Raw genomic sequence first — 13319 nt, 5'->3', positions numbered from 1 at the left:
GTGAGAAGCTTTTTAGTAGGACTAGTGCTCTCTGCAATAAGTGAACCCTTGCTAAAGAAAGAAGGATCACTAACAGTATGTTTCCTAATAAAAAGGAAAAATCCTTAAGCTCTAGACTGAAGTTCTGCTACTGTAAAGGATGAAACTAAGTATCTTTTTTGCTTTTCCCCATATGGGCTTAAAAACTTAGCCTAGGAGAAAGTGGTCATGATTGAATTCGGAAAGCATATGCCGGAAGAACATAGAGATTCAGATAGAATACTTCTTACAGAAAACTAGGGTAAATGTTTTGTGACATGGCAAGAACCAGGCAAAGCACAGGAATTTGAAGAACATATTTTAATGGTTGAGACCATTCTGAGGTGACTGTGAAAGCAAGAGCTATTACATATAACCGTTAACACATATTCTATTCTTGATAATCTTTCATACAATAATTCCTTTATTATCATTTACATCTTTTAATACCTAGCACAGCATTCTGAAGGTGCCAAGCGTAAGTTCTATGTAACAGAGTAGAAAGGTCACAATCTATTCATACTGCCAGAAGAGCTGCGGAACGTGGAAGATGATAAGGTCCTTAAACACGAAGAGCCAAAATGTGCTAAAAAGGACGTCCATTTGCATAATCAGTGACAAAATATATCGTTATACAGTAAGGAAATGGTTACAACGCCTGCTGTTGCTGTGCAAAGGATTCCACAGAAAGAGAACCTTGAGTAGTATATAATTTTACTTTCCATTCTTAAAGGTCTTTCAAAAGAGTCGGTGCTCATGAACTGTGATGTACTGACAGCCCTGGGGTCGGTCTATTGCAACTGAACAGGGACACTGATGTTTTTCCCTCGACAGAGAAGACAGGAGTTCAGGGTTCAAGTTTTGTTGAGAATGTCCACTCTGCTGAATTTGCCACCAGGGAACCGGTTAGTGAATCAGTACCCAATAAGAACAGTTGGTTCATGTCTGAGCCAGGCCTACAGAAACTGAAATCAATTCGATTGTGCACATGATGAATTTTAAAAGATTCCAGTTTTGTGTTCAAAGTGTGGATTTTACCAACATCTTAAAATCCTTTAGAAATGTGCTGCTTAGTGCAAAAAAAAAAAAAAGAAAGAAAGAAAAACATCACCATTTCTTTGACCAGAAGATTAGGTGTGTTTTGTAAAAAGCATATTAAATCTTCATTTTGTAGGCCAATAGTAACAAAGGTCCTGACGTAGCTGGTACAGAAAGGTAAAAACTCATTCACGGCCTGAAAAATAGAAATGTTACTACTTACCAGAAAGCAGTGGAAAAATAATATAGGTAATACTTATGGTCTATATAGGCAAGATATCATACTTTCTATTATTTAGCCTAATTTTTCAAATGACAGAAGTTCTCAGATGGACGTTATGGATAAGGCTATACGTATTCCCAATCATGGAAGGCTACTTTCTGACTCTCAAGAATTAGCCAGATAAAGAGTGGTAGCTAATTAAACCACTTGTTGCTGTCCCTTCAGGCCATCTTTCATTGAGAGGTGTATACACTATTTCTTTTGAAAGAACTATTGGCTTAATCTGTGATCCATTGAGTAAAACCACAGATTAGCTCCACCATCTTTATTCCCTCTTATACATCTATCTTATTTTTTCAACTGTTTTCAAATCTACCCAAAGACATAATTTTTATAATATTCAAAACTGATGCTTAAGGAAATTTCCATCTTCCGTGATTTTTCTAGAACTAGTAATCTGCAAAGAAAAATTTTCTTCTCTTACAAAGAAATAGTTTTTAAAAAGCAGTAACAACAGTCATGTTCAAGCAAAACTAACATACTTGCTGACAAAGACACTCTGGGAAGCTTTCACTTTTAGTCATGTATGGACTGAAGAAATTTGACATTCAGGGCTTATTAAGCGCTGATGAAATTTATCATGTAATTGTACTAGAGAATACAGGAACAAAATTATACTTTTTGAAAAGTATGCCTTCCCACTAGAACAAGTTTTTTTGCGGTAATTTGGCTTTTTAGTGGATAATCTTTTATGTAAATTGTCATATGAATATCTTTGTCTAATCACAACTTATTTTTTACTGTGCTGATAGGTTTTAAAGTGATGCAATATGTCCTTTATTTTAATGTGAATGTGTTAGGTTATCATTTTGAATATTCTGTCCAAATAGATTGTAGGCAGAGTCGTCTGGTCTACTTCCTAGTGAGTAAATAGTGACTGAAGTGATCAGAAAAAGATTCGGCTGCTTCTTTAGACACAAGTTGTGAATCTCACACAAAAATATTGGACTGAAAATTCCACTGTATCATTTAACAATTTGATTCACATTTTAAAAATGAACAATTCTGCACTGTTATAATTTTCTGGAATGTCTTCAGAAGTTAGAATGAATGCTAAAGATTCTGTGACTATTGGAAACTCATGAAATTTTATTAGGGATTAATTGTGATAATCCATGAAAACTGTTTAGCATAATCTTGGCACAAAGTAAAAGCTCCGTAGTTATTGGTGGCAACTCCAGAATTTCTATATAAGACAGCTTAGGGTCAGCAGTCTGATTTGAAGTAATGTAATAAGACTTGTTTTGAAGTTGTGATTGTCAAAGTGAGCATATTGCTTTTATTTAGGTTGTATTTTGTTGCTTTTGTTTTGAAGTGCTTGGGAAGAAAGGCTGGTGGAAACATGTGGGGAAGTGGAAGAACTATTTGGGGAAATGGAAAAATTCTCCCCTAGAGGCCACACCAATGCCACCCATGATGATTAAAGACTTCAATTTAGGGAAGATAGGGTCAGGCTTTCATTCCTATTTATGAACAAGGGGGCATGGGCACTAATATCTAGAACACAGAGGTCTGAACTACCTCTACAATTTTTCCAAAACTCAAATCTTGCCCACATTTAACAGATTTTTCCTCTAAACGGAGTAATTTAGTTCTGCTGTGTTGAACACTATTTTCCTTTCTCTTGTACTGTTATATTCAAATCCAAAGCATGCATTTTAATCATACATTGGGGTTTCCACAGTAAACATCTAGGGTGCACACCCTAACTTTAGACCAGCTGTCTATATGCAGCAATTCTGTTTCTATTTTAACATGTTTTATTCATTTTACTTCAGTGTTTTTTAATAGCATATTTTTCTTCTCTTTCTATTCTTTCGTAATGAGTTTTTAGTTTTTATCATTTTATTTTTCCCCTTAAGAATTTCAATCTTGCAGAACATTCTCTAGGCAATGATATATTAATGACTTGTGACTTTTATAATTAGCAAGAAATCAAGAAATGAAAAGTCAGAATAAAGCTATATTCATACTAACTTTTCAAAGGTGATAATTTTTTATTTCATTCCTTCTCGAACTTAAGATGTAATGTAGATAGGCCACATTTACTTGTTCAATCTGCATTTGTTTTAATTTAGACATCTCAAAACTTGGAGGATATAGTAAAAATGATAGTAGTAGGCTAGACAAGTCTAGAAATGTTTGCAGCCTAATTTATAACCCCTCTTTGGTAAAACGAAAACAAGTAATATGTAAACTAATGTTACTGAAGCAATATATAATTTTTGATATATACTTACTTATTTCACTTTCTTTGATCTGCATGCACAGTATGAAATCATAAAAGCAACAAACATCACCACACCAACACTGAGTAGGATAATTTCTACCAGACCAAGGAGGTTTATTTTTCCAGTCACTTGTTTTCTGAACTTTTCTGCCTTCTCATCACCAATGGTACCAGTCTGTAATCAGATGAATAATTAGCATTATTTGAGTAGATTAGTGCAGCAAAACACTTACAACCTTCCACTTACATATCGCTCTTTTCTCCAAACACTTGCATAGGTATTAGTCATCTGTATCTTGAAGACAAGCCAATAGAATTCACTTTGCATGTCAAAGAAGGCAATAAATGCCAAGGAAGAATACTTAGTGAGATATAATCCCCCTCCCTTTGAACATGTTAAATAGCACTATTGAACATACTAAGGCCACAATTTTCTAACAGATGTTTCCTATTGACAGAGGGAAGTGGCAAGGGTCAACAGTTTCAATCCCTCTCAGGTTTTATGTACTGCATTTCCTAATTCTGGGGCTAATTAATTCCATGGTTTATACTACAGATATCTCATCAGGCAATAGGATAGACTGCCTACACCTACTCCAACCAGGTCTTTATAAGATTGGTTGACTTAGCAGCACTGTCATATTCCCCAAGTCATTTGGAGTTACATGTACATCTGACTCTTTCCTAAGACAAGCACTACATTTTGAAAATAATCAAAAATGATAGTGCTTTGACTTTCTAAAAGAAAAACACTGAAAATTAACACAAACTTGATATTTATGTGTGCTTGGGTTTTCTCAAATAGGTATAATATATATACTCACCTATATAGGCAATGAAAACATATACAACTTCAAATACTATACATACATTTTCAGTTTTGAGACACCAAAAGCTTTTTTTATATACATGGAAGTTTACTGCTTTTAATGACTGAGAGACTAAAAAAAATATATACTAACCTCATTAAGCCAAAGAATAGGCACAAAATAGTTTCGCTTCAGACCCTTTAATGCCCTGTAATATACATTAAAAGTAATTATGAAAATACATATTAATATATTAACATATACAACAGAAATTTCAGTAAGTACTAGTGTAAATATATGTTCAGAAGCAACTTGGTTAAGTTCCTTGACTTTTGTTCCCTGTAATCATTTAAATGTTAATGTGACTGTTTTTCAGACACCTTTCACTCTTACAAATCTTTCTAATACTGATTTCTAATTAGACTGACTTTTTCTAAGCACAGATTTTCCCTTTCCTCAAATTCTACCCAGGAAAGTAAAATAGGAATTCCAGAAACTGGTCATAGAAATATTTGGACAGCTAACAAAATGATACCACCAAATACTCAAAACATTCTCAAATATGTGTAATTATCATTTCAATAAACACTAGATACAATTCTGTTACAAAAATTATAAGCATTTAATGATTAGTTAATGACCTTAAGCCAAAGAGAAGTTCAAATTTATTCTTTCCACTTACTGTAATAGACTAACTCACGTTCTTATAAGAAAATACTAAAAATCAGGTAACCATTAAACTTGTTCAAGAGACTCACTCAATTTTTTTTGCGGGCTTGACCAATATGTTGATTTGCAGCCGTTTTGCAAATCTTAAAGTGAATCCAGTTATCTAAAAAGAGAACAAACTAGTTACTAACTTTAAAAAAAAAAATCCCAAAATTTTATTGTTATATAGAATTTAAGATGAAACTGTACTACTTGAAACTTGCGAAATTGACATATAACTATAATTACATGTGTACATGCAGGTATGCATATGTGTGCATGTACTCGCGCTCACAATCTCTTTGCCCAACCAAATATCAGGGTTTTAGTTAGATTTGTGATATCTACAGAAATTGGTTTTGGGTAATTAACAAAATACTGCAATGCTGAGCTCATGTAGATTCCTGAACTATGCATCGTCAAATGTATATTCACTCAGAATTGATGTATCATCAGTTTAATTATAATACTAGTTCTATCATTATTTAAACTGACACACAACCACTAAAATTTTGCTATTTCATTTAACTTTTGAAGAGGAAAATATTAAAATAATTTAAAACTTTAAACTGTTGAGTTATAGGAATTTTTGATTTTTCTTGACACTAAGTATAATAGATATTGCCCCAAAATCACATATATCCATAAAATCTTTTAATTCCTCATAATACGCAGTATCTCTTCAGGCAAGCGATATTTACACTTCAGAGAAAAAGAGAGAGAGGGTGTGAGTAGAGAGAGGGGCAGAGGGGGAGAATCTTCAAGCAGACTCCCCACTGAGCACCGAGGCAGGCTTGAACTCTGGACCCATGAAATTATAACCTGAGCTGAAACCAAGATTCCGAGGCTTAAAGGGCTGAGCCACCCGGGTGCCCCATAAATTGCTGTTTTATGCTTCTTTTATACATATTGTTTTAAGCCAATTAGACTCATTCCCATCATTGATATTCCTGACTTATGAACCATTGAAAAGGCCTATAAAGTTCCATAAGCTGAAAAACTAAAGTTTAATGACCTTGATATTTCATAAACAATAGAGAGAAATCAATGTAATTTTCACTGAAATAAAGATTGTGATTCAATAAATGTGATTAACAAAAAGGAGAGAATTTATTTTTTCAATTTAATGAAACAAATCAGATCAATAATATATTTGCTTACAGGTTCAACGTCTAAGTATGTGCTATGTTCGTCTTCATTTGGACTTAAGCCTTCAATAGGTTCTCCAATATCAGGACTTGCATGTAGAAAATGAGGAAGTGAAATGTACACAGGTTTTCCTGAAAACAAGTTTTAAGAAATAATTGGGGATAAATCATTTTCCTCATTTCACATACCACTCAAAATATTTCCTTGAAAATAAAACTCTTTAAATTAAAAAAAGGCATAGCTGGGCTTGAACACTGACTGGGGAAGAAATTATATGACCTGATCACTACTGTACAAAAATAAAATACAAATCTCTGCATCATCCTAGTCAGTTAATGTCTAGTGTCTATTGTTCTTCCTTAGGTGTTAATGGTCAATATGTAAAGTTGAGTTGCTGAGCACAACATTTCAACCATTATGTTTATGTTTCAGCCAGTACTATATCTGTGAACTGAGAATTAAGAGGTTTCTTTTCCTCATTCACATTCATCCCAATATGAAGGAAGTGAGCTAAATAAGAGAGACTCCAAGTTGTATTTAAGTCAATTCTTGTTTCAAAGACACACTGAAAACATATTTTTATTAACCAATTTCTAGGGAAGAAAAATGAAGATGGGTAAGTTGAGATGCTCAAAGTAGTTTAGGAGTTATTTTTTCTCTTACCAGATATCTGAAAGGAGCACAGGAATGGTTACAAAACAACATCCAATCGGTACTTAATATCAAAAATATACAATGAATTCATAGAGCTCAAAAAAATACAAAAACACCACATAACCCGTTTAAAAAAATGGGCTGAGAACCTAAACAGATATTTTCCAAAGTAGCAGGGAAAATATCAGTATGGTTTTACCTAATAATAACTAAGTTTCATAACACTGGAACACAATTGGGACCTGAAAAACAAAGCAAAATCAAAATAATGCTTTTCTACCACCACACTTACTTCCTGGCCTTATTGCTTTCTTGTTTAGATTTTAAATTTTTGGTGGAAAGGAATCTTGGGTAAAGAATACTGCAAATTGTATCATGGACTGTGATACTGAGAACATTTACTCACCTTCTTTGCATTTGCCAATGTCTAGCACACCATATGATGTACAATTATTTGAGATAACTTTTTCTGTGCAGAAACAATGGTTATCTGGATTTTGAAGTGGAGATGCAAAGGCCATGGATGGAAGAACAAATCTATAGACAGGGATTCCTTTCAGATTAATTTCGGCTCCAAACACAGCATAGATGGACCTAAACACAGATAAGAAAGTGCTTTATTCCAGGAAACTGAACTACAGTCTGGAGATTTTTTTTTTTCTCTTATTTTTAGATTTATATTCTTGCTTTAACTTAGAAAAATTGGATTGGATACTCTTGTTAGAATTTTAAATTCTCATTTAATTCACAGGAAAAAAAAATTCTTGTGAAATTTCAAGGCATGCCAGGACATAATACCTGAGTAGGAACTATTTTTACCTTTACTCTCAAAAGTTTCCAAGAGCAATTTTTGCTTGTGAACTACCATGGGAATTTATACTGAAGACATTTCTCATAGTTAATTTCCTTGATAGATCAAGTATTCATATGACTTCCCTCAAATCTTTTATTTGTACCCACTTTAAATGAAATACAATGAAAATTTCTTTCTTTCAGAACTTAATCCTGGAGCAAAAGGCCAAGTACTCACTGGGGCATGTGCATGTGAGTTCTTGATTGATATATATATATCCAATTTCTGGATATATATATCATTATTTACTGAGTGCCCGCATCATTTACTGAGTACTCACCAACACCTAGGCAATGTGCTGGGCTCAATACATATTCTAATCCCCACACAACCCTAAGTAAAGAAACACTGCTCTCTTCAATTTTACAGGTAAGGAAAATATTGAGATATTTCAAAGGTTTGCCCATAATCTCATCTTCAGGAACAGGGCTAGGACTCAAGTGGACTGATGTGGGCTCTAATGCTTGTATGATATCTGCTGGGTGCCATCAATTTTAAGAGGCTGTAGTACAAGAGCTCATGAACATAGTTCTGTGTTAATGGCATCCTCTTCTCGGGACATCATTAGAAAGATGGGCATGCCCTTCTAGACATGACTGTTATTGAAAATAGTCTAGTGTAGTAAAAAAAATAATAAGGAAAAATAGGTCTTACTTAAAAATGAGAAAAAATAATTTGTATAATGTATCTGATCCTTCTGCAACCTTCAATTTTTATAAAAGTTATTAAGCACATCATGAATACCGTATCGTATTTATTCTGAATAAATCAAGAAAAATTTCCCTATGTGTACTTTTTTCCCCTCAGATAACATCATTATTAAGTATGAGCTTTAGGTCTGTGTTTTGTCACTTGGGGGAAAAAATTCTGACTCCCAGAACTACATTGTTGTCTTGGTCTTACCTGCAAATGTCAGAGGAAAAGAAACGCAATACTCGCGTCTTCTCAACAAAAGGTGGAAATGAGGCTGCATCTGTTTAAAAATCAAGCCAGTGACAAGGGATTAGATGTAACGTGTATCCTAGAAAAAATCTAGAAATCTCTGTGCCAGTAGGATCAATAGAAATATAGGGCAAACTGTATATGTAATTTTTAAATTCTTTAGTAGCCACATTTTTTTAGAAAGTAAGAAGAAACGGGTGTATTTGATTTAACCCAATACATCTCAAATGCCATCATTTCAACATGTAATCGATATAAAAATTAACAAAATCCAATGTGCATTTTATATTTACAGCACATTTCAATTCATAATTCCATTAAGCACACTTTTCTTAATTTCTTTCCATAGTATCAGCATGTGCCTAACAGTTATCCTATTCAATAAGTCCGTATACTATATATATACTCATTGGTATTTAATTTCATGTTAAATCTTCCCACTCCTTAAAAATAAATGGAAGTTACAAAAATAATGGCAAAATCACATGTTAAAATTGTGATAATATTTGTTTTTGAAATCCCCCACCCCATCAGTAGGTGATACTTTTCTTACTATGAAGTTTCTTACTATGAAGTTCCCTTAGGACTTCTGTTAGATTTACGTTTTTTTTTTTTTTAATTTTTTATTGTGTTAATCACCATACATCATTAGTTTTTTGATGTAATGTTCCGTGATTCATTGTTTGCCTATAACATCCAGTGCTCCATGCAGAATGTGCCCTCTTTAATACCCATCACCAGGCTTACCCATCCCCCCACCGCCCTCCCCTCTAGAACCCTCAGTTTGTTTCTCAGAGTCCATAGTCTCTCATGGTTCCTCTCCCCCTCTGATTGTTCTTATTTTAGAGACTGATTCATTTGTCTGTCCTAATGACTGATTAATATTTTAAAAATCACTTATTAAAATTCTCTCACTCCCAGACTTTCCTCCAAATGCTTGGAAAACATATCCATCACACACTGGATATATGAAGAAATGACTAAATAACTCCTGCATTTGCTTCTCCAGTTAGTATCACTAAAATGAGCCATACCATTGAATGTGTTTGTTGAAAACAGAAAGACCCATCCTTTAATTATGCATTCTGGGTTCTTTTTCTGGTTAAATGTCTCAACCTTGTGATCTTGTTACATTTCACTTATACTCTTGTGATGAGTGAAATATAATAGAAGATCACAGTGAACTTGATTCTGGCATTGAGAGTACTAGATCTTCAAGGTTGGCTTGAACTCCCCAGACAGGTCACTCAATGGCCCTTGTCTACAGCTGCTTTCCCAACACCATAACCATTAAAGGAAAAGAATACATTTGAAAGCTTTAAGACTCATTATCTGATATATCATTGAAGAATATGCCATAATTATTCCCAATTACCAGGGAACTAACTTACAAGATTGCTGACTTTTTTTTTTAAAGTTCAAATGTGTATCAGTATTTTCATTTTATGTCTCTTCTTACTGTAGAAGGTATAGGTTTTAAATCATGACCTTTTCTGTTTTGTTGGTCATTTTTCCCCAGTGCCATAAACAAAGAATCCCTCACAGAGATCACATCAGAGTCCCCTGCCCTGTCCAGACCACCTCTAAGTCTACTTTGTTTTCCTATTTTCTTCTTAGATACCTTTAAATTTATGCCTAAATTTATAAATACTGATGCTCATGTATTTATCATTTTGTGATTAATGAATCCTTTACCTCTCCTTTTAAAACTTACCTTTGGACAGAATTTTTAATTTTTTTTTTCTTAAATCCATAAAGAATCCTTTACTATTTAGGAGCAGTACAATATATTTCTCTGTATCTAAGGTCTGAAATATTATGCTTATGTAATTACGGGAGTGAGTAGCATTAGGACACTTGGCAATTTATTTGCTGAAATGCTTTACTTAGGGCTTGAAATTTGGTACCAAGCAAACTCAACAAGGTTTTTGCTGTTCTTTGTCTATAAGACAGTGGTAACAAAATTAAATAGATGTATGAAACTCAACAATACCTTTGGAAAAGTAAATATTCCCTGTTTCCTTTTTATTCTGTACCCTTTACATAACTTTGTATTTAACTGTCTTCCTCTTTAGTACATTGTTTTCCCACAGGGTACCACCTCACCAACTTCGGAAACCTCATGCTTGTTCTCTGCTTCTGCATTGCTGAGAGTTCTCCTCATCTCAGGTTTTAATTACCTCATGGTATTCGAATCCCATTTGCTTTTTAAAGCCTTAATTCTTAAACTAATAGGTCTACCTGTGCTTTGCTTTTGCTTTTCTTCAAGGACAGTGAGCAGCCAGACCTAAGCCTGCTGCAAAATCTCAGTTCATACTACTTTTTTTTCCCCCCACTTCTAATTCAGAATGGTCATTTTTGCACCCGTTTTTCATGGTTAGTAGACCTCTAACCTTAAGTTTTTGTTCTTTTTTCTTTCACTCTGACCACCTTATTCAAAAGAGACAGCTCTGTCTTGCAACTTCATGGATTCTACCTCAGCTTGAAATCCCACTTGGAAGTATGTTTTACGTTTTGTAAGTACCTTCATTTTTTAAAAAACTTTATTATGTTAGTCACCATACATTACATCATTAGTTTTGATGTAGTGTTCCATGATTCGTTGTTTGTGCATAACACCCAGTGCTCCATGAAGTACGTGCCCTCTTTAATACCCATCACCAGGCTAACCCATCCTCCCACCCCCCTCCCCTCTAGAACCCTCAGTCTGTTTCTCAGAGTCCATAGTCTCTCATGGTTCGTCTCCCCCTCCGATTCCCCCGCTTCATTCTTCCCCTCCTGCTATCTTCTTCTTTTTTTTTTTTTTAACATATAATGTATTAGTTTCAAATTCTGTCAATTTTAAATTATCTGTATATTATTTATAAAACATGTGAATAGTAACTACTTCTCTAGGTTTTTATTTCTTTTTTAACCCTTTACTTCTGTTGCCATGAAGGTAGTTCATGAAGTCGAGCTTTTAGATAACAACTGTTTCCCTAGTCATGCAGGAAAGACTAATCCTCAAGCATAATCTTCAGAAATCCCATCACACTAGACAAACATTTGCTAAGCCTATGGAACAATAGAGATCCTGAATTTTGTTGCAGAGCTATACAGATAGGTTAGTGCCTACCCTTAACTTTCAGAACACTGTAGGTACAGTGGTGGAATTTGTGCGAGAGAGGGAGGGTTCATTGTGATTATTACCACGAAACAAATGCCCTTACCTGTACCATTAATCATGTCACAATAACTTGGCCAATAGGTGAGATTCCTGAGGAATAAAAAGAAAGGAAATGAACAAACATTCTCTTTTCTAGAGCACCTTTCTCACGTTACTTTATCTATCATGACTCAGAACTTCCGCTAAAATAATAAAGATTAGATGTGTGACAAATGCTAAGTTGAAGAAATGTTCTAAATCACTGAGCCCATGTTTTGTTTGAAGGTTCCATCTTTTTTTTTTAAGATTTTATTTATTTATTTGAGAGAGAGAGAATGAGAGAGAGCACATGAGAGTGGGGAGGGTCAGAGGGAGAAGCAGGCTCCCCGCCGAGCAGGGAGCCTGATGCGGGACTCGATCCAGGGACTCCAGGATCATGACCTGAGCCAAAGGCAGTCGTTTAACCAACTGAGCCACCCAGGCGCCCTGAAGATTCCATCTTATTGAGATCAATTAAGGGCCCAATACCATTAAGTGGCCAGATTATATAACAAAAATTGCCAAATGTTAATTCAAAACAACAGAATAGAGCACATTTCTGAAAAAAAGAAAATGAAGAAACTCATCAGAAATTTAGATCTCTACCTAGGGGAGAATTTTTTTTCCCCCATTGGGAGAAATGGACCACTTGGTAGTATGTTGAGTGTTCAAAATAAATAGAAAAATAAGTGGTTAACGGATGTAAGCTCAGTCTGAGGGAGAAGAAAAGAAAAGCAGATGTTGAAGAGAAAAAAGCAGATATTGAAGAGAAGAGACTGGAAACATGCAGATCATCAATTTATACTTTTCTCCCTTTTAATGCTTGCAGAGACTGGCATTCAAGTAGGATAGAGTTGATTAATTTCTACTCTGGTATCTAAGATACATGTATATATATCTGGAAGCAATACAAACAATAGTAGTGATGGTTTCTCTGTATCCTCAGCCACTTTTTGGTGATGGAAAACCTGTCTTTTTCCCACTGTTAACATATCATCCAGTGACATGTCAAGGCAAACTGTTGCTTCTTTTTTTCAACAGAATAAGCTTGGCAATCATGCTCAGTCTTGCCCTCATCAGGTAAATGGATCTTGTCATAATCTCAAAATGATGTGGAATTCTCACTCTGATTAGAAACACTTAGCATCTCTCCTCAAAATGTCTCTGTAATATTGAAATGGCAGATATGCTCATGTTCTTCAATGTACAGTGATGCTATTTCCCCTGAAATAAGCATTAAGACGAGTTTGTTTTCTTCCGCTAGACTTTTCTATAGAAAGATGTAGAGTCTGTGGAATCTGTAGAAGTACCACCTTAGTGAATGTGTAAGGGCTATATGCAATTTTTAAATAGGGACTCAGTATGAGGCAGTGGTTACTTATATTAATAAAAACATTTCATCTCTTTCAATTTTGACTATTGTATTATTTACCAGGAAATAACTGATCTAA

General features: G+C 34.4%; 1 protein-coding gene across 8 annotated transcripts in view; it reads right to left on the bottom strand.

Annotated features, from left to right (window-relative positions):
- Positions 1-324: 324 nt before the first annotated feature.
- Positions 325-13319, bottom strand: part of CD36 (CD36 molecule) — a 79167-nt gene continuing 66172 nt past the window's right edge. For all 8 annotated transcript variants that reach the window (XM_035020452.1, XM_035020456.1, XM_035020453.1 and 5 more), the window contains 8 exons: positions 11894-11940; positions 8646-8715; positions 7296-7483; positions 6248-6366; positions 5137-5210; positions 4532-4586; positions 3580-3744; positions 325-1252 (listed from right to left, as the gene is read on the bottom strand). In XM_035020452.1, the coding sequence (XP_034876343.1) occupies positions 3580-3744; positions 4532-4586; positions 5137-5210; positions 6248-6366; positions 7296-7483; positions 8646-8715; positions 11894-11940 (718 nt within the window). In that variant the 3' untranslated portion in view covers positions 325-1252. The remainder of the gene's footprint in view (positions 1253-3579; positions 3745-4531; positions 4587-5136; positions 5211-6247; positions 6367-7295; positions 7484-8645; positions 8716-11893; positions 11941-13319) is intronic.

This window comes from Mirounga leonina, unplaced genomic scaffold, assembly GCF_011800145.1.
Source record: "Mirounga leonina isolate KUSES-001 unplaced genomic scaffold, KU_Mleo_1.0 Mir_174, whole genome shotgun sequence".
NCBI lineage: Eukaryota > Metazoa > Chordata > Mammalia > Carnivora > Phocidae > Mirounga > Mirounga leonina.
This window is presented reverse-complemented; position numbering and strand designations above follow the sequence as displayed.